General features: G+C 48.9%; 1 protein-coding gene across 8 annotated transcripts in view; it reads left to right on the forward strand.

The window, feature by feature from the left end:
• The window catches only part of LOC147180087 (nck-associated protein 5-like), a 70,477-nt gene that overhangs the window by 11,268 nt on the left and 37,642 nt on the right, over positions 1-21,567 (forward strand). For 2 of the 8 annotated variants that reach the window (XM_086067520.1, XM_086067519.1), the window contains exons 2-3: positions 15,724-15,787; positions 18,077-18,242. Coding sequence is in view for 5 of the 8 variants with exons in the window: in XM_086067521.1 (XP_085923647.1) it covers positions 3,623-3,696; positions 15,724-15,787 (138 nt within the window). In the remaining 3 variants the exon portion in view is untranslated. Of the gene's footprint in view, positions 1-3,622; positions 3,697-9,844; positions 10,168-15,723; positions 15,788-18,076; positions 18,243-21,567 lie in introns of those variants that run through there. The other 6 variants (XM_086067521.1, XM_086067514.1, XM_086067517.1 and 3 more) reach the window with 4 other exon arrangements.

Raw genomic sequence — 21,567 nt, forward strand, 5'->3', positions numbered from 1 at the left:
GTCATCGTGACCACCACTGTCCTGCCCGTTTTCAACGTCTCCCTCCACCAAAACACCTGATTGGATGAAGGAATCGCTGTCAGGCTCCTGCAGATCTCGCTGCCGGGCTGATCATTTGAGTCAACTGTGTTGAGGACGGAGACATCGAAAATAGGCAGGGCAGGACAAGGACCAGGGTTCCCTACCCCTGATCTGGAGCCTTCAGTACTATGCATGTTTTTGGAAACTCACTCAAGCACACGGAGAACATGCAAACTCCACATAGGAGGAAGGTCACAGCCCAGATTTGAACCCCCAACCTCAGATACACCAACCAGTCATCCGCCGTGCCACTTCCCAATTTGAACTGCTCAGTAAGGTGTGCCATTTTCCCGTGCAAGGCTAAACAGAAGCTCTACTTCGCACTTGAGGAGTGAAAAGGCAAACATCTGTTTGGCATCGCTCAGCTCGGCCTGGCCGTTTCCTCCTCTATCGCTTTTGCCTTCATCTCATTTCCAAGTCATGATTGGAATGCTGAGATGGCGTCTCGTTTGGGGGCAAACAGCAGTCAGACGTCTCTTGTTTTTGCTCTCTGACCAGCATTGTCTTTGTAGCAGCAGAGTCAGCCTCACCTCAGCCCCCCTGGACTTCTGGTCCCACCCGGCTCCCTGGTTCCTTTTCATTTCTTTCATCACCCGCCCCCTGTGCAAAATCTCCGCTTATGAGTACACCTGGCAGAAAATGGGCCCCCGGATGATCATAAAACCCGAGCTTGTAAAACTGGGGGCAATTCTGCACCCCTCTTGTCCTCATCTACGGAGAAGTTCCACTCATATTTTTCAACTAAAAACATAAATACAGACCATACGTTTAGTTTTATCTGAGGTGCGTTGGGCTTTTACTTAAGGTGATGGACTCGGGGGTGACCGACGACTGTATTTCAAGCGCGGCTTCCTTAACACAATTAGCAGCACCGCCATGTTCCTGTCACAAGCTGCTTTGAATCATCCACAGTGTGTGATGACAACCAGTTTGCAAGTGCGGCAATGGCCGTCCTATAAGTGCACAGTTTTCGTACACTTTCACTCCCCTTCCCAATTTCCCGTGTGCGGTTTACCCCGTGAACAGTTTGGCCACTGTTCCCCACAGGGATGAATAGGACGCTCTGTGTGACTCAAAGAGTCCGATAAAGACTCCAATGCAAGGGGGGCTGTTTTGAGCACTGCTGGTGGCTCATGTTTGGAAAGATAATCCGCCGACCACTCGCGATGGCGGTGAGGTGTTGATGTTTGGGCTGGGCACAGCAAAAGGTGCCGCTAGAGTTGGGACGTCAGATAGCCCGAACCCGTTAAAGAGGATGAACAGGGTCGTTCTTGTCTTCCAGGTAATCCCTTTTGGCTGACACGATGGCATTTGGACCGGATAAGCAGCAAAAGAATGTCCAGTCAACTGGAAGCATTTGTTCAGTGTGTGTTTGCAGCTGAATAAGGCCACTTTGTCAAGCCACTGACTGAACTTCCTGTACTTACAATTAAAGCAGTATGACGCTCAAATGTGGGCACTGGAACTATGCATGCTAAAATTATGCTTCAAACATAATGTATCGACTGTACAGTCGTAGTAGTAGTAGTATTGGTAGTGCAGGGTAACTTCTGTCCAAATAATCACGTCTTAGTTTTTATGTCTGTGCAGGGTCAGAAGCTCTCATGATTTCCGTCATATATGATTAAGGTTGCACATGGGACCGAATGCTAAATTGAACATGGAAACAAACAGTACAGTATGTAGTCCTTCCCTCATTGATTTCACAGGTGGAAAAGTCTTCTCCTGTTGTAAACCATATTGGCCAATGTCGATGTTTGTTTTTTCACTGCGGACTTCTTGACCTCCAAACACACAAAACCAGATTCCGCATTCTATTGGCTGGCCCGCTGAGTCGTTCTTCTTTGTTAAAGCTACAATTTAGGGTTTTGGTGTTACAATCAAGAGTTCATGCTGTCACGACCAGTTCAAAATATCTCAGCAAACTGAGGTAGGCGGGACTGAAGGGATGAAGACGGTCGGTCACATTTAACCTGCTGACCTCAACAAAAGGCAATGAATGAAAATCAGGTCCAACTATATTAAAACAAACGAACAAACTGATGGAACGGCTCTATGAAATTAGGGAGATACAGAACCCTTAATGTAATGATGAATGAATGACCTTTCAGGTAATCACGACAGCACATTCAGCGCATTTGTGTGACTCCGAGTATCTGTGGGTCTTGAACATCTATTAAATGGCACGGATGTCTGCATACATTTGTCATAAAATGTCATCTGATCTAAGTCTTCGCAATATACAAAACTGACACCACAAACACAAAAAAGTGTTTCCATTTTTGGACCGAACAGAACGTGTAGATGTTGCGGTGTCGGATGGACATAGCAAGTATGTGGAATAGTAAGTGAGAACAAACCATTGTGCATTAACAGTTACAATACTGTTTAAGTATTCAATGCACTTTGTTGTAGAGGTGAAAACGTATCACTACTGGGGATTAAAAAATTTTTTTTTTTTGCCATGTTAAACTGCAGCTAAGTTGTCCCTCTACAAGGTTGAGATCAGGTTTGAGCAAGACCAGATTTGTGAGTAACTGGCTTTGGTGGGACTGGCGCAGTGTTCTTTCAGGCTGTAAAAGCGGTCCCAATTAAAGTCCTGCTGAGGATATAACACATTTGCTCTGCAGACGTGATTGGGGCTTTAAAACGTTGCTTTAAATGCCAAGCAGCACACGGCATTCCAGGCATTCCAGGCATTCCAGGCATTCCTGCACGTTTGCTGAGGAGTGTTCCGCTGCTCTGTCATGAGGAGCGAGCTACCTGACGACATTGACTACTTTGTGTGTGATGCAGCCTGTGAATATTTCCCTTTCACAATGAAGAATCCCTTTTGTGCGGCAGTGGAAATCATGATGGGATTGCGTTGCTAATGGGAGAAAGACGTTTGAGCCGAGACTGTTATTTTGTCTGCTTGAGGAAACATAAAAAACAACCACCACCAAAATCTGGTGGTCTTGTTCAATTGGTAACCTAATGTTTGAACCAACAGTAGATTTACGTTCAACTATTTTTGACATCTAACAGAGGACTGCGAAATGTGGTGAAATGCTGGCAAGGTTCCGCTGGCATTTGGGGTAGCGTGTCATCACCTCACATGAAAGACTTCCAGAGCCACTGCTTGACTTGGTTCAATATTTTTGTCCACATCAACCTGTAGATTTCTGAGTGTGACATATTTCCAGTCGACAACATACAACTTCTGGGGAAGCAAAGGTTGTTGTTACAGTCTTGGCCATGCAACTTTACGATGGAAGAAAAGCGCAGCAGACACAAAGTGCCTTTGTCAACGATGTTCTGAGGTTAGAATGGAGATCGCAACCATGGTTTTCTTTCCAGCTTAATCTCACTGGGCTTGTGGGTGATCTGAAGCCTGTCCCAGATGACTTTGGGCAAGAGGCAGGGTACACCCGAGACTGCTTGACAGCCAATTGCAAGGCGCTTATAGACAAACAACCATCCACTCGCACATTCCAGCTGATGGATAATAATTCAATGATCCCCGTTCAAGTTGCTTACTGTACTCGTCTCCTCATGACAGGAAGACATGGACTCCAACCAGTGCATTGACGAGCTGCTCAAAAAGCTGGAGGACGAGCGCCGCAACATTCGGAGGTAAGGCCTTTGGTTTGGGTTTGAGCCCCAAACGAGCTTTGCGGCACATCTGTCTCAAAAGGATGCTTTTTTTGTCCGGCAACAAAGGGTGGGGGAGTTCAACTCTGGGCCAAGTGTGGGGTTGGTTGGGGGCATTTCTCATGGAAAGGATTTTCCACGACAATGGGGTCGCAGCACTGATGGAGATGCCAACCTAATGACCTTGTCACCTCTGTATTTCGAGACCATCCTTCCAAAGACATGAGACATTTTTTTAAACTTCACCCTCCTCTGAAAGAACCTTCTCTCCATCTCAATGGGGCCGTATTCCCCCGGCTCAAAGTAATTTTCCCCCTGAGTGGGCAGAGGGGCTGGGGGTGAGGGATCTCAGGATGGCTGGAAGGAGGGGGGGGGGGGGGGATGACCACTGGTCAGCCCCTTTACTAGGCGAGGCCACCCCTTACTAAAGAAAAGGGATGCGTAAAAGAATGACCCTTCTGTCCAAGTCACCCGCACCCCTATTTAGACAGAAGAGACTCATTGTCAGTGACCTGATAGCCTCTTAGCATGGCCACAATGTCCTTGCAGGGTCCTGATGGGTGTTCTGAAGGCGGCCATGAACTTTGTGGCCGTTTGCACTGAAATGTGATCACCTATTTTCCTGAAATCGCTTGTGTCCTGACAATGGCTATAACATGTGGCCAGAAGACCTGTTCAGGTTTCACTCTTAGTGAAAGACCAGCCACACCTGTTGAGAGAGAACCTTAGCACCAATAAGCTGTTCGTAGTTTGATTTTCACCCTGTTTCTTGCGACGTCAGTTAGTATCTTTTCCAAATGAAACATGATTGCTTGTTTTATAGAGACAACGCATGACCAGGCAGCTTTAAAGCTCTGTACCTCTTCCGTGTTGGAGTCAAAGTGGCGACATCAACACTACAAGGCTTTTGCAACATTGCACACGAGTGGGGAAAAAAGAAAAAAAAGCACCACTCCCCTCATTAGGCTGCACGTTGTGGGGTAGTCGACATCTCCCTCTGGACCTCGATGAGGCCCATCAATCCATCAGGTCCTTACATTCCTCCGTCCTCTACTTCATGACCCTTTGACCTGGTGCATTCATGCCATTCATTGTACCATATTAGAGGGTACTTTCACACTGATGGAGTACACAGATAGCACAATCAGGACTTCTTTTTAACGATTATCATTGATTTGATTATTTATAGCTCTGTCAGCACACAATTGTAGATTCAAGCAAGAGTTTTCGATATTGCTGTGAAAAAGGATGAGCGGCGGGAACGTGTTTATTCATCGTGCGTCAGAAGCATCTGTTGCATCTTTTGATGCAACGGCCGGTCGGGGCCGGTCGGGGCCACTCCTCCCTGCACTTATCTACTGGGAGCTGATGTCGCCCTTCAAAGTTCACGGAGAACAGTGACGAAACCCTAGCTTAAAGAACATTCGTAATGACCTCTGCTGATCATACAGCATGAGCTGTTCTGAGGTCATCCAGATAGAAAGTGGAGGTGGCTCCAGATGCCTGCTATTTACTAAGAGATTGTGGGTAATGAGTAAAATACTTTGTTGCTGTTTGCAGCTTTCTCAAGTTAAAACGTACTTCAGAGAATAACCTCGAATGGAGCTGCTCGGAGACGCCATCTGAAGAAAATGTCCTTGAGGTAGCGTGCGTGTTCAACATAGCAGGAGCTCAGAGCTGGGAAAGCGCTTGACATAGTAGATGTGAAGACAAGGCATATCAGGCTGGCGAGACGAGACGAGACGAGACGAGACGCCTGTGCGCTGCGGCGGTCTGACCACGATGAAAGAGTCTAATCCTCGGTCCAAGGATGGAGTGAGGCCTTTTTTGTCGAGCTTCTGAAGATCTGCCGTCTTGCTCGGGCCAAAGCAAAACTTTAATGGGATGAATTGAACGGCTGAACCAAACAATTTGATCATGCTAAGCTCCAACGAGTTCACGCTCCAAAAATGTATATGTGCAACCTCTGAAGTGAATGGAGGCCATTTTGTAGGTTAAAAACATCTCACGCAACCTTCAATTAAACAATGATTGCATGTAGAAATCCTGCGCCGTAACCTCCCAGTATCGCTGGAATGTTCGTGGGTGTTTGGATAAAAAGCAGCTCATGCTGTTTAATAAATCTCCATGTGTGGCGCGTTCCGCTTGTGTCTGCCTAAATGCATGCATCAGCTTTATAGAGCTCGTGAGAGGTTAATCTCGGAGTTTCATGAACCCTTTTACCATTGCTCCGTCAAGGTTGAGCAAATGAGAGTTACCGCACTTAAGCGGCCGTATGGTAATGCCAGTGCGCACTTATTGGGTTTGTGACACGGTCAAGGTTAAGCACGAAGCTAAGCTGTTTTTTGGCAGGTTGTTTTTCTCAGCACATATTTATCTTCTTCTGTTGTACTTGAGAAGCGCTGATATGTAAATGAATATTGCTTCAACATGCAGTTTGAGCTCCTCGGCGCGCTGTAATGAAATTGGGTTTATCAGTAAAGTACCGGGAGAGTGTGCAATGTCCCCTTCGGTGCTCAGGATAGCGTGACGTAATTTTGGACTCTTTCTTGTCAAAACATCTTCCGTGTAAAGATGAAGACCCATCGAGGCGGGCGCTTTTTATTATTTTGTAGTCTTTGTGTGGTTTGGGCTGATAGGGGGTCGTTTCCATGACACTCACCTCCAGTTTGGAGGTCTTTTGAAAACATTCCTTTGTCCCAGAAGAAACAGGAAGGCGGGAAGACGTGTACAATCCAAAACAATCCGACATAGAGGCTTGTCGGGTGATTCAGTTCAATTTTTGATGTATTTGGATATTTTGCACAAGATCACATTTAGCGCTAACATTTGTTTTGTATGGCAACCGGAAGCATCCAAGATGAATCACAGATGAACTCAATCAGAGCTAATTGTTCTTATGCAATCCTTTCAGCATTTCCTGTCTTCAGGGAGGAAATGAGTCTGTGTTTATGATGTCTCGTCAGACTGGCATCGCGCCGCACGCAGCCTATCCCACCCACCCAAGCTGAATTAGAAATGACGACGGGGCAGTAACGTTTTTGTCCTATTACACACTTGTCTCGCCACAGACAATTTCAATTACAGATACTCGTGGGTTCCGCCTTGTGATTTGCATCTGTCTGGCCACTCGCAGATCTGAGTAGGTTTGTGTTTGCTAAACAAACAGGCTCTCTGTCTGCATTCCGGAATTTCCTTCCCATGTATTGCTGCAGGAAATGAAAGAGCCGCCATGTTGACACTTAAATATCTGCTGGATGCAAACCACACGTGCTTTCCCTTGACATTTAAAAGCATCCTGAAAGTATTCAGCATTACTAGCTGTTTTCTAAGCAAAACAACGAGTTACCACTGGGGTGATAAACGTCTGTCTTGGAACGCGCACACCTAACCGAGTAATGGTTGCAGTGACGCATGCTGGCGTCCCTCGTCTGCCTCTGGTTACTCATCTGTGATCGAAACACAGCGGACGAATGTCACAGAGGGAAAGTGTGGCTGATGGTTCTGGCGAGTCCACTGATGGCTATGCAGTGCATTCGCACACTCATGTTGAACTACCTGCCGGTATATTAGCGAACCTTAGCAGGCTGTAGATCTTTTGGTGCCAGGCCAAAGACAAAGAAGATAAAGACATGTTACTGTGTTTCATTTCATTTCCTTACATGCAGCACATCCGTCGACTATTTCATTCTTTGTGGCAGTTTTCTAAAATGACAAAAAAAAAAAATATATATATATATATTTTTTTTTTACTCACCAGAGAGTTTATTCAAAAAGAGGATATGTAAGCTTGGGGACTTTCAACGAAAAAAATGCTACGTTAAAGAAAAAAAAATGCATTGAGTTATCTGCAAAGCCAGAGATTCTCGTGTTCCAAGTCGAGACCGTCAAGGGTTCCCACTGGTTCTGCATCATGGTGAGGTGTATTATAGAAAACGTCACCGTATCACTGCTGGTTTTTCCAGGAGAGAGAGAAACATGTGCGGCAATAGAAGCACACACCACAAAAGAATAGCATTAAACATATTTACAGTAGCAGCAGATTTTGTAGTCCACAGGCAGTATATTAAACACAATAAAAGGGGCTTGGTAGGATGCTGTGTGCTGACATTATCCATAAACAAGCAAGACTAACTATACGTTGGACAAGATTTTTCAAATGCTGCGTTCTTTACTCACTCCTCACATTCCATTGTAACATAAAAGTGTAAAAAAGTCCGTCCATCCATCCATCCATCCAACCATCCAATGCTACAAAAGGTGAAATTTAGCCATTATTTTGTTTGCACTTTTCATTGGATATGCATAAAAAAATGCAAACTGCACCAAATTGAAACAAATGGTCCAGCTTTTGGGGAAACGTGTCTCAACACGCCAACCAAGACCCCATCTCTCAAATAACATGCTGTCAGCCAAACAAGGTCGTGCATGCTCCAATGCACTTGCGTTCCAACAGCCGCTCACTCTTACCCGTATCGATCTGCCGGCCCTCCGGCGACTGTCTCAGCGCACTTCCCTTTGCCCACGGGCTCCCTGTGGAATGCGAACCTCGACTCGGCGTGTCTGCGTGCACATGTGACACCAGTGGAGCCAGACTGGCTGCATGGGAAGCCAAGTGTTTTCCAAACAGAGGAATTTCTCACTGACACCGTTAACAGTACCGCTCGCGATGCGACGGCGGAAGCATTTCGCATGCTTTGATGTGGCGCAGACGCAGGAGAGACACTCATTATGTTTCAACTTGTAAAAACGTACAGTAGTTTGTTGAAAGTTCAACTAAACAACTGTCACATTTCCTAAATTGAGGAGAAAGGCACATGTAGGCGCGCACCGTCGCTCAGTCAATGGCCGCTGGCTGCTGATCGAATTAGCATGGAACCCGGCCTTGGACATTTTTGCATTGTTCGTGTTAATGCTGACTCACTCCACCATTTGTCTTTTTTACCCAAATGGGACAATGGCATCTAATTGGCAGCCACCTGCTCTGACAATCAAGTTGCGCTGGCTCCATATTCAGATTAGCCTGCGAGACAGCTGCGCTCGTGTTAAACACGTTTATCTGCATGCGTAACCATCATCATCATCACCCGCCATCATGAATCGTTCACATTTTTATGATGATGAATGAGGCGCCGGAGTCCAAATCATGTGGAGTATCTTCCCTAATTCTTCATCCTGCCCCCACCCTGGCCCGTCTCCACAATTCTCCTTCCCCTTGCAGGCTAATTTCCTCACATGGTTGCTGTCATTGTTCCTTCAGCACGTTAGTGACGGTGAATGTGAGGCCAAGTGGCAGCGACGGCGTCGACTTCAAGTCAGACCGCTCCCTTTCTTCTCCCCCTTTAACTGTCCGCTTCTGTCAACGGGACCCTTTTAATTCCCCCCTTTCTTCCCTCCCGTGCCCGCCTCCCTTCGTTCTGGACCAAATGGGAAGCAGACAAAAGCGCCCCCCATTCCTCCTATTCCTCCCCCTGCGTCCCATCTCTCTCTCGGTTGTTGCTCACACGCCGGTTGCGGCCGCAGTTTGTCACCGCCATTCAGCTGAGACTGATTATGATTGCAGCAGATGGACGAGAGTTCAGACCGAGCAGACCTTCTTTTCCCACTCTGCCTTTCACCTTCCCCGGCCGCTTCGCTCCCTCAATCAGCTTTGCTTTGCTTCACCCAGTGCTTGTCATTCTCGTGACTTGACACAATGGACAACCCTTCAGTTTCTAGTTCCGAGTTTTTGGTATGATTTATCCGCGGTTAAGTCATACGTTGCCTTGGCTACTTATTCTGAAAATCAAAGGCAACAAGGTTTGTTTCAAACCTTCGCATGCAGGAGCCAGTTTGCTTGTTCGTATCCACACGCACATTGCATCCCAAAAAGAAAAAGAAAAAAATGAATAAATAAATCCCCCTCCCCCTCCCTGCAAACCCCCACTCGCCCCCCCCCCCCCCCCCCCCTGCTGGAAGGCACTACCTTCAGAGATGCAGCAGTGAACACATGTTCAGTGTCTTGCTCGGAGGAGAGACGAGGTCTGAGGGAGAGGCAGAAGCGGAGATGCACTACTGAGGCGAGATCAAGCCCGGGGGCGGGGCAGGCAGGGGGGCAGGGGGGGGGGCAGGGAGGGGGGCAGGGGGAAGGCTCACTGTGCTGTGTGTTGATGTGAAAGAGACCACAGCTGAGAGGCAGAGCGCAAGCAGAGAGAGGCGAGGGAAGCAGAGCCGGGACTCGCGAGGAGCGTTGATGCATGTTGGCAGACTGAAAGAGCTGGAGACAGGAGGACAGAGTACCGAGGGGGGCGGGGGGTCACGGAGACAGGGAGGCGGCCGGGGGTTCAGTCCAGTCGGGAACCGAGCGAGCTGTGGCAAGTTGTGGATGTAAACTTGATATCATCAGCGGCAAATGTCCTGCTGGATTACCACGAGTGTCCCCTGACTGCACCGCAATGCTGCATCTTCACCAGGGTAAGACCGAGCGCGATTCCATCTTTTGGTATTTGAGGTCCACGGCACACCGAAGGGATATTTGCAGCATACCGTAGATAAGTTATGTGCAAGTAACAATCTCGGAGTTGGACAAACCAGCGAGGAGGGCGAGAGTGGAGCGGCAGCATTGCGTGTCCCGTTGCTCGTGGCAACAGAATTAACCCCGTTGACTGCGGCCGATAGCAGAAGGAAATGGATCACTGTCATGAAGACTAAAGCGTTGCCGGGGGATTTAGAAACACAGGAATGTTGCCCGCCTCCGCTTTTGTCCCCTCGCGCTCTCTCAAACAGATTACGATTTTCTTGGCAGGCCGCGAAACCCTCGGTCACCCGACTGGTGTTGAAGTTGCTTTGAGCGTGTGAATTTCGATCCTGACATGATGTTATCTCCGTGAACCGTCCCCATCCAAAGTTCTGCTCCACTCAGTCCGCCAGTCCTATTTCAAGCACACAGGCATGCGTGTGTGGTCAGTGGTCAGGCTGAAGCCTTTTGTGCTATAAATGGATATCTTAGCTTATTTTGTTATCTCTAAAAACAGAACCATCCGAGAAGATGAGAGCAAAGCATGGGAGAGTAAGAGAACTTTCCCTCTTGTGGGTTTTGACAAAATGCCAGAAAAAAGAAGACGTTTTTCCTGCCGTGGGAATCAGCGCCGTCCAACTTTGACAGCAAAACATGGATTCCTCCATGAAGTCATTGCTTGAATGGCGCCCATCAAGAGGAGAAGGCAAATTGCGGCTTTGGCAGGGAAGTTGGACGGTTGGCGGTTTCGTTTGCATTTGTTCCCATTTGTCCCTTTCAAGGGGAAGATGAGCAATATGTCCATTTGTGACCACGGCAGATGTGTTGCCAGGTTTTGAGCTTGCCTCCATGTGAAACCCACCTTGGGATGACTGGATAAGAGGATTGGCAAGCGGTGGAGGGATTTGATTTGGTCGAATTCAAACGCTCATTCTGTCCATTGTGGCTTTGCTCCAAACATGTTTCCCTGACATTTGGATTTGGACTCGTTATTCCTTTGCGTGGCTAAAAAGTCACTTTGTTAGAAAGGCTTCGAGGAGGAGGATTACAGCACCGAGCCACAAATTCATATTCCATGCTGGGTTCGAGGACACGTCAGCATGAACATCCCGCTGACTGCTTTTGCGTTTCCTTTTTGTCCCTTTGACATCCAGTCCTGCAAATGGAATTTTACAACCTGAGCCTCAACCTCCCTCGCACCTTGGCCCCACTTCCCTGCCTGCGTGCATCCATTGACCGTCAACGAGCGTGTTGGGCTCGGGTCAAAGTGAATTATTGAGGAATGTTCCCCCTGTTTAATGGCTTGTGGGGCGGCCCTCTGCATGCAAGCGTCCCCCCTCCTTTGATAGCCAACAGCTTTCCCGCAGGATTCCCACCGCCGGCACCGCGTATTGATATTGCTGAATGGAGATCAGCAAAATGAGGTTCTTGCCGGTTTAGCGCGGTCAGAAAGCATCATTAAGTTGAATGGGTCACGCACGAGCATATGAACAATGCAAGGATTGTGTTTGCTTGCATTCAACAGTCTGGAGACGCGCCTTTGTCCAGGTGTGCGTTCAACAGCCGACTTTGTAACACAAACCTCAATTGTTGAAAATGTCATGAAGATACGATACGAGGAGTGTTTTGGCTTCAAAACGGGATGTTTTCAGGTCACATGGTCGTCTCACATTCTTGCCGAGAGCAAGATGATTTGCTGCCATCCTTGTTTACAGCGCAAACACATTCCCATTTGTCTGGCAAGGTTTTGGAACAAAGTCAGCAAAGATACGAGCTGGCGGTTTCACATTTGTGAAGTTGTCACGGTGAACACGTTTATGGGAGTGAGTTAAGCTGCTGAAAAAGGAGGCGTCGTATATGCGGCTGCGGGGCAGCGGCTGCGCGGCAGCGGCAGCGGGGAATGTCAACAAACTTGAGCTGCGGACTATCTGGGTTATAAATCAGCAAATAATAGTTTTCCAAACATGCGGGCTGGCGAACGGCCGCTGGAGGTGTCGGCGCAGCTGGAGACGCTTTTTCCAAACACCGCTTCGGCTCTCTTTCAACTCTTTAGCTCTTTGCTTTTCGGCGGTGCCTCGCGTGACTTCACCGCCGGCACGCCAGAAGTCCAACGAGTGGCAATTTGTCCTCCGGAGACGTTTTAGACAGCAGACCAAGTGCTCAAGCGCTCCTGTTTACACGTCGCTACCGTACGGGAAGCCGTTCGTCCGCCATTGTCATGGATTTGACGGGCGCTCCGAAAACGGCGCGCTAAAACTAGCGCCGCCGCCGCTCGCTCTCCATGAATCAGCAGAATATTCCAGTCAAATGCCGCGTCGAGCCCGGACCGCCAGTGATGTCGAACAATGCGTGGAAAGCGTCAATTGCAAGTGCGCACACACATTGAGCGTTAGAGTGAGTTTGTAAATGTTCCCTCACACAAAAGCTCGGCTTTGTCCAACTGCAAAGCGCAAGTCAGCCAAAAAGAATTGGCATGTTGCCAAAGATTCATGACACGTTTGCGAGAAGCGCTTAAGAGTTCTTTGCTTGTTCGTCTTCCAACTTCCTGTCAAGTCAGGCAAGCTAATGAATAACGCAAATGCGTCCCTGCCGTTGATATTTACTGCAGGGCAAACTCGCTAAATGTATTTTGACGACATCACTGAAACCATGCAGGTTTATTTTTTATTTTTTTATCTCCCCTTTCGAGTCGTGCCTGAGCCCGGCCAACAGTAGCCTGAGCTTGTTTAAGCTCAACGAGCCCGAAGGCAAGCGTGTGACACACGTGAGATAAAGATCATCGGAAAAGATGAAAACATCTTTAATGGGCTCAAGGCCAGGAATGCGAGTGTGTCACAACGAGGTGTGACTGCGAGGAAGTTTCTTGTCTTTGAAATCTTTAATCATTTTTCATCTCATGCACATTTGGAGATTCACGTCTTTCGACTTCGCCTTGGCATCCGAGTCCCGTCCTTGGGCCCGGTGGGTCCGACAGACGGGCATCTACTCATCTCGCAGCATTTCATTCCATCTGATCAGGAATGCGCCCCTGACACGGAAACAATGGAGGTCGGTGTAGGAAAACATTTGCGGGGCTCGACGGCCAGGCGGGAATAAGCCACGCTTGACCAGCGCATTCCTTGCAGCTCAGCAGAAGTCTTGGACAAATCGTGGTAGTCCGTGGTTTGTGCTGCCTGAAATGTGAGCGCTCGCTGTTTCTCTTCGATCCAATCTGGGTGCGGACGTCCACATTCTAAACCAGCGCACCTAATTCTAATTCTCCATTTTCAGCAGCAAACACTTCCTATTTGGTCCAGAACGAATTGGAACGAAACCGTTCTGAGCTCCGTTGATGCTGATGATGAAGTCACAGGCTGACGACGCAGCGCGTGCTCGACTTTGCCATCGGCAGCGCCACCGATGATGCACATCGTGCGACTGTGCAGAATCAGTACATTCACAAATAGTCTGAGGAGGTTCTTTGTCTGCCTCAGATCAGCACATTTCAGCGGCATGTCAATAATTGATGGTCTGCGACGGCGAGGCGAGGCTTCATCAGGAAGGCCCGTCCTGCCGGCCGCACGGCTGTGCACGCTGATGACACGCGGCTCTTGTTTGTTGCTCCGCCGCCGTTCAGCACACCCAACATCTGCACGGTCAAACAGGAGCTCTCCAGCTGTGGCTGAGGCGCCGTCCAAGATGGACCGTCTTGCTACGCAGCCAGGACCCCTTTTGAAACGGATTGAGAGTGTTTCCCTACTTGATGCTGTCGGTGCTCAGCTCCTGGGAACTGTTTCGGATAGCGTGCCGGGATTGCGTCACCGCCGCGTTATTGCCACCGAAGAAGCAAATGATCAGAAAGTGAGAAACAAATGAATGCTCATAATGCAAAGGCTGCCTTGGAGGGGATCTGACAGTTACGTAAACAGTCAATGGCCGATTAAGGATGGCAACGAGCGTTGCCGAAGCGCGGCCAGTACGTCGGCTCGGCAGCGCCCCCATGTGGGCCGCGGGGCGGCGTGCGGGAACGCGAATGCAGAAATGCGCGGCGGCGCTGACCGACACGCAGCCGGCATGTTCAGGTCACTTGCGAACTCCGTGACAATATCGGGAACATTTCTGTCGCCCGTTCTTGCGATCGCATCTGATCTGCTCCAGTTTGTGCAAAATCCTCCGTCATCCTCACGCGATGCTTAATCCGTCAGCCTCGTTCTGCACAGAGATTAAAGCGGACGTGTGCTTTTTGCTCTCATGAAAAGCAAACTGGGTTGCAAAGCTCCGCAATGCGCTTCAAAGTCCAATATGGCTACTTTATATTGGCTGTGATTGCCGCAGTTGACGTTACGCATCATAATGACAACGACGACGATGATGTCACCAACCCGGATCGGGAGCGATCGGGCGTGTTCGTTTTTATCCTTGTGGAATTTTCACACAAATGTGAGCTACTCGATCAGAACAATAAAGCGTGAAGTCCTTGAAAGCGCTGAAATCCAGTTCGAGCCCGTTGTGTGGATTCAAACTTTTTGGAAACATTTACTGGCTGTTTATGCAAATTCCATGGACGTCAATGCCAATAGCAGATGGCAAATAAATAATGACGCTTCCCATAACATCTACGATAAAGTTTTTGTTTTTAGAAAATCGAATCTATTCGATGCCCGCTCAAAAAATGCTTCAGGATGCGTATTTCCGTCATGATTGAATTCTGAACTGCTAAATAAATAAACAAACAGCCGGGAGCGAAGGGGCTTGCTTCAGTCAAAATGGCTGCCAGTCAATGAGTTAATTTATGAATATAATGAATATGAATAATGCTCACATGTATTTAATTTTGGGGGGGAATCAAACCTATGACTTGGCTTTGATGAATACTTTGACCTTCTGTTACTTGAGATCAATGTTGGTCATTTGGACAGAAACGTCTTTTTGTTCATGTGGCGCTGCCTTAAGATATGCGACACACCCAAACACGACGCTTGCGTCTTGGCACTTGCTGAGTCAGCGCGAAACTCACAATGCCGCCTTTGCTCAAATGCGTCTGCTGTCTTTAGAAGGAGCGCCATTGTTTCAGTCCAGACGGACTTTTCACTCTTAATCACCAGCGGCTGAGAAACTGTGATGTCATGTTGAGATTGGCAAGGTGTGAGTTTGGGGGTGGGGGGGGGGGGGGTTATGTGGAGGCGGCTCAGGTGCCGGCTGAACAACGTCCATGTTGTAAACGCGTTCACAAAAGGAATCCCAGGTTATAGCGTAACACATGCTGGTGACAATTTTTGTTATAATTCTTAAATAGAGGTGTCAATTCTTCTTATGTTTAAAATTAAAAGAAAAAAATGTTGTTTATTTACGTTCATATTTTCTCTTTTACTGCAAATGAATATCGTCTTGAAATATGGGTTGTCGTTCTCCTTGACTACTAATAATCGGTACCGGTCTCGACACTAAAAAAAGTCTATCTCTCATTTTCAGCAGGACGTGTAATGAAATCACATTACTTATTTTTCCCCATTTTTCTCTCTTTTTTTGTACAGGGAAAAGCTGGCCGTGGCTCGCCTGCAGAGGGAAGTTGCGCGGAGCAAGAGCGAAGGAACAATGGTAAAGAAAGCACGCCGGCCGGCCGGCGCGGCTCGGCTGCAAGCTTCGCTTTTTTCACGCACACACATTAGTCACACGCCGCCAGCTCATCAACTGGTTTTGTAGGAGACAATTATTGAAATGAAACGATCTAAAAAAAGACTTCAGACAGACATCACAATGCTGGGCGAGGCTTCCTCGTCGTCACGAGGCGGAACCGCAAACCGCGCCATTCCAAAGAGTTCAGCCGATAGCGCTGACCGCAGCCTGCCTCGGATTGGCTGAGGCGCCAAAGTCAAATTCCCAAAGCAAAAATTCATAAACTGCATCATGGGGATGTGTGAGGTTTTGTTGTTGTTGTTGTTGTTTTTCATCTCCCGGTCAAGAAGGTAAGCAAGGCGGCGCTCAGGCGTGCCGTTGCCACCGTTGCTGCCGTTGCTGCCGTTGCTGCCGTTGCCGCCGTTGCCGCCGTTGCTGCCGTTGCCGCCGTTGCCGCCGTTGCCGCCGTTGCCGCCGTTGCTACCGTTGCGGTTCAAGTCAACATGCGACCCAACGTCCACAGAAATGATGTTGCAAAAGAGCGCCGACGCCAGCACACCCGCATGGAGTCGTCTTCGCTTCTCTCACCAACTTGTGGTTGTGCTTGCATTGCAGATGTTGATGCTGGCTCTTTCCAGCGCGTCAACATCTGCAGCCAAATGCTTATTTTTCAATCGTTAGCGCCGTCACAGCCACTGATTCTTCACTGTGTGCGCGCGCCGGCTTTACGCACCGCAATTCTTTGTGCGGCATCCGCGCCATTGCCTCGTCCCGTAGCACGAACCTCAGCGACCTCCGCCAAGGAAAACATCTCATTGGCTACGGAGGAGCGGCTCACACTCTCGCGGGCGCGCAACATGCTAATGATGTCTTTGGAGAACGCTGCATGTGCGTGCGTGTATTGTCGGCTCGCGCACGGTGGGGGGGGGGGGGGGGGGGGGTGATGAGTTATCTGACTGAGACAGGAGCTGCTGGGGAGGTAGCACTAAGCTCCATTTGAAATTGGGATTATCCCAGTTGGAGTCCCCTCGCGCTCCCTTTCTGGCATTCCTGGGAGCGTTCGCAACTCCTCGCCAGAAGGACAAAAGCTGCATGGAGGAGATAATGAGGGTCGAAATGCCGCCGGTTGGTGAAAAGTGCAAACCGGCAGCGACTCGCGCAGTTGCCCGCTTCCATGCTTGCCCCAAAAACGCCGCCAGTGCCGGACGGACATGTGATGCTTGTCCTCAAGAAGGAAGCGGATCCCGGGCAGAAAGTAGCCGTCCGGCGGCAGGCGGCAAATGCCGGCTGCGGGTGCAAGTTACAGCTTGACACTGACTACGTTTACATGCGCGCAATAAGGTCATGAAAACACGCGCAAAGCCCCAAATGTGCTCTTATTCGGCGCCACCTGAATATCAACCCCGGGTTACTCATTTCAGAACCGGACTTCTTGCTCTTGCTATAAACGGGAATATCGCGATCGATCGCTGTGCGCATGCTCGCCATTTTCTTCTTGGCAAGGCATCTTGGTCTGTCGTCACGACGCACGGCTCCGCCCACTTGCCAAAGGAGCCTCCCTCCGCTGCGTTTTCACGTTATTTTGCGTCTCGATGCTAAAAAGGCCGCGCTTTGTGCCGATATCGAAGGCGGCGCTTCTGGCGTGTAACCCAGCGGAACTCCTCAAGCACACGAACCTCGCGTGGCGAGTAACATCAATATCGTGTCTTTCATTGAACGTATCGTGAGTTCAAAGCGGAAATGACGTTATTGACGTAATGACGTTGTCCGAACGCGTTCTTCCAATCGAGCACGCGTGTAAGCGGGACTAACTCTTCCCGCCACGCATGCAAACGCGTCACCTCGATGGGTTCACAAACCGGAATTGGGACCTTAACCCGAATATTGACGGCACGTGAACGTGCTCGCAGCGTTGTGTTTTCATTTGTCATGAAATGTGTCATGTTCGGGTTCCGTTTTTCTTTGTCTCGTTAAGTGTAACCCCGCCCTTCCTCGCGTCAACCAATCAGTGCCCTCAGCCACTTGCGTCTTGCCCCAGGTGTGTCTTGTTGTGTCGTTAGCGTGTGCGTGCATTTCGTCTGCTGTCTCTCTTCTGTCTGCGTCGCTTGTCGTTTTCCTCCCGTCATGTTGCCAGTTTTTTTCCTCCACACGTTTAGTTTTACTGCCATTTGGAGTTTGCTTTTGTTTTGACTAATTCCCTTCTTTTTTTTTGTCTCTCTGCCTCTCCTTGCCTGCGTTTGTGTCCGCAACCAAACTTTGCCCTCGTGACAGAATTGGAGCTCCTGTTGAGAAACGCGATAACTTGACGGCATCACCTGACAACGCTTCGGCTTTTGGATCTTTTGCGAGGATCGATCGACGCCATTGATCAGTGGACACGCAGATGGAAAATTCCAAATGCGTTCCCGTGGCTCTCCTTCGACAAGCTTGATGCGTTGTGAGTGCGATTTCTCATTAACAGTCTCGCGGCCTCTTTCTTGTGGAATTCTTCGCAGAGGCGTGTCGTGGCGAGGGGCGTGGCCACGGTCGTTTCAAGCCGCAATCTCAGTCCGCTCGGGGGGGGGGGCAGGATGCGCGCTTTCCTGTCGGGCTGCAAACACGCAGACTCGTAAAGAGAGCGTTACGAGCGCTGCGCGGGGGGCGGAGCTCCCCATTAAAAAGGCATTTGGACTGTTGGCTAAGATTCTGGCCACTGGAAACGGCTGAGCAAACAGCGTGGGAAAATAAACCGTCTGGACTTTATTTTTCTTTGAGGTCTGCGGACGCTCACTGATACGGCGCTCGCCAGAAAGGCACGCAGAGGTGCCGCTGTCAAGGTTCGATGCTCGAGCCTGCGCTTGACTAAACTTGTGCAAAAAAAGAACATCTCGTGAGGAAAGCACACTTTTGCGGACTCGAACGCAAACGGGCGGGATTCTTCGTTTGTAACATGTTGACGTGAAGGAACATTTGGAAATGTCAAGTCATCGTTCTTTCGATTTCAGGCGGCCTTCGCTGTCACAAAGTCAAAAGACTGAACACGCTTGCACATTCTGTCGGGATGAAGTTCAAACTTGTCTTGTGCTCTACTTGGATATTTTGGCAGAAATTGCTTTAAGAGTTCCATGACTGCCGTCGAGGCTTTTCTCTAAACCCGTCTTGATTTTCAGCTTATGTTTCTCAATAAACGTGTCCATACATTTTCTAAAATTTGGGAGAACTGTGGTATTCTAACTGCTTCTCTTCCAGAAAATTGGGATAAAATGCCTTTTAATGAAGCGATGAATCGAAATTCTAAGACGTGATTCATCTGATTTAAAAAAGTCATCGTGTCATACGCAAAAGCAACTTCATGTGCTTCAACAAAGGTCAGACAAAACCAAGCTAAATTTCAACACATGACCAGATGACGTTTATACATTTAAAATGTTTGAATGTAAAGACATAACCGTAGGTTTCTAAAATAACGGATAAAAAGGGAAACCATTCAAAAGACCTTAAAGGTATCGGAAAAGCAACGTTTGGAAGCTGGATTTAACACCCGAGGCTGACTTTTCACTTCTATCGGCAGCTCATTCTATTTGCGTGCAGCATAGCAGCCAAATGCCGCTTCGCCGTGTTCGCTTTGAACTCTGGGCTCCACGAATTGACCCGAGTCTGCGGACCTCAGAGCCTCACTGGGGTTCTATTCAATCAGCAAGTCTTTAATGTATTCAGGATCCAAAGCATTCTGTGATTTGGAGAACAGTAGCAGGATTTTCAAATCAATTCCATAAGCAGCCTCGAGAACTGCATCATGTTCTGATCCCTTTGTTGAGGTTCGAAACCTGAGCTGCCGCATTCTGAATGAGCTGCTGCTGTTTGATGCTCTTTTGAGGGAGTCCGGACGACACGTTCAAACCTATTTGAGACATCGCGATCGACCGGGCGAGTGTTTTTAAGCATGCGAAGTAAGACTGAAACGACAATAAATGAAATCAAAGAGAATTCCTTTTAAAGAGACGTTTGAGGGCAACTGCCCGTGTTTGCTCAATGGCAGCGAACCCTCCTGCGTTTGCGCACGAACACACGTCAGTGCAGGAATAAGTCGGGTTTTAATCGAGTGCGCTGTGGAGCCGTAAAGAAGTCTGAGGCCGTCATAAGCTTTTGTATTTTCAATTGTAAATTGCAGATGGAGGATTATGCAAATCAAATGCATCAACTTTGGATCAAGTTGATGGCGAACATTTGAATTGGTACGACATCATGTGACTAGTCAGCGTTGAGCGATGAACGAGCAGACGTTCATCGCTCGACTCTGCCGGCAGCGCTGTTAAGACGGAAGTTCTTTTGTCGACAGCCGATGCCCGCGACAGGACGGGCTCGTGCGCGTGCGCGTGCGCGTGCACGTCAGGGAGGGGTCAAGCGGCTGCATGGGACTCGGGTGCTGCCTCGCACACGGGCTTGCTTATCATGGGCGTCCAGGGACAGCGCCGGGATGGGCTCGTCTCACGCCTCGACCCGATTGGCGGAAGAGCGCTGCCGGGTGACGAATGGGAGCGGCTCACCTGCCGTGCGTCTCTCCAGCCGGAAAAGGTTCTCCTCTGGCGAGCATGAATGGCCGCTGGTAGGATGGCGCCTGTTCCTGCGCGTGTGCGCAATGTCAGCTTTCTGCAACCTTTAATGTTTTGTTCTCAGCGCTGACGAATGAACAAGGAAACCGTCTCACACTTTTCGTTAGAAAAAAACAAGCGGCTGTGTCCGAATGTGCACCTTTGACCCCTGACCCCTCATTCACTGCGTAGCCCGGCGGTCTAATATTAATGCGGTGGTTCCGATTGGCGATTGGGACAGCCCGCTCGCTACGTTGGCCTCGTCGCATGTCACATGACCGCCGTACTTGTCATGACACGCCGGCGATTTATTGTGAATGAAAATGTTTTAAAACGGTTCTTTAGTTCCTTTGTTGTGCAGAAGTTCAACGAAAAGAAAAGAATGATTCCCGCAGTGTATGTTTAATGCATCACTTTGATTCCCGCGCTTGCGCCATGTTTTTTTCATACTCGCAATGCATTGTGGTCTTTATCAACCCGGTTGAGCGAGACTCGATGTTCACTACTTTTCAGACTGCTTTGTGGGTCATTTTGAGTCAATAAGCTGAGATGACAGTAACGAGACATCAATTTGCTCATTTCGCTTTTGCACGTCGCTCATCGGAGACAATCGGTCACGTTACTTTTCGGACACGCCTCGTAGTGTTCGTTGTCGTCGTAGCTTACGTCCCGCCGACGGTTGCGTCGCTCATCGGGTCTGCCGGACTGGCCGGCGTGTCGTCAGTGTCATGGCTCGTGATCCGACAAATGGAAAAAAAGATCCTGAGATGGACACAAAGTTTCTTACTGTGACGGCGTGAGAGAGCAACGATGAAGATGCGAGAGAGGCGTTGCTCTACTGCTGACGTGGATTTCCCGCAAACCTTCATTTAATGCTCAGTTAATGCTCATGAGCTGCTGAACTCTTCCCACACATTTTTTGTGGCTGCATGTCGACAACGTGAAAGAACGAACTGAATTCAAGATGTTGACTACAAAAAGTGTGCGTGGGGGGGGGGGGGCATTGCCCATTGCCAATTGCTATGAGCTGCTACTGTTTGTTTGCTGGTTTGTCACTATTGTTCTTATTCTTAAAGCAACGCAGTGAAACAAAGCCTGACGACTTGATGATTTGCGTTTGCTCAAGTCGATTCTACATGCGAAAATGCTCCTCCTTGTCGCGTTCCATTTGAATCCGCTGACGAGCACACG

Source organism: Leptonotus elevatus, chromosome 2, assembly GCF_054856555.1.
Source record: "Leptonotus elevatus isolate MCC_2025b chromosome 2, RoL_Lele_1.0, whole genome shotgun sequence".
In the NCBI taxonomy this organism is placed as follows: domain Eukaryota; kingdom Metazoa; phylum Chordata; class Actinopteri; order Syngnathiformes; family Syngnathidae; genus Leptonotus; species Leptonotus elevatus.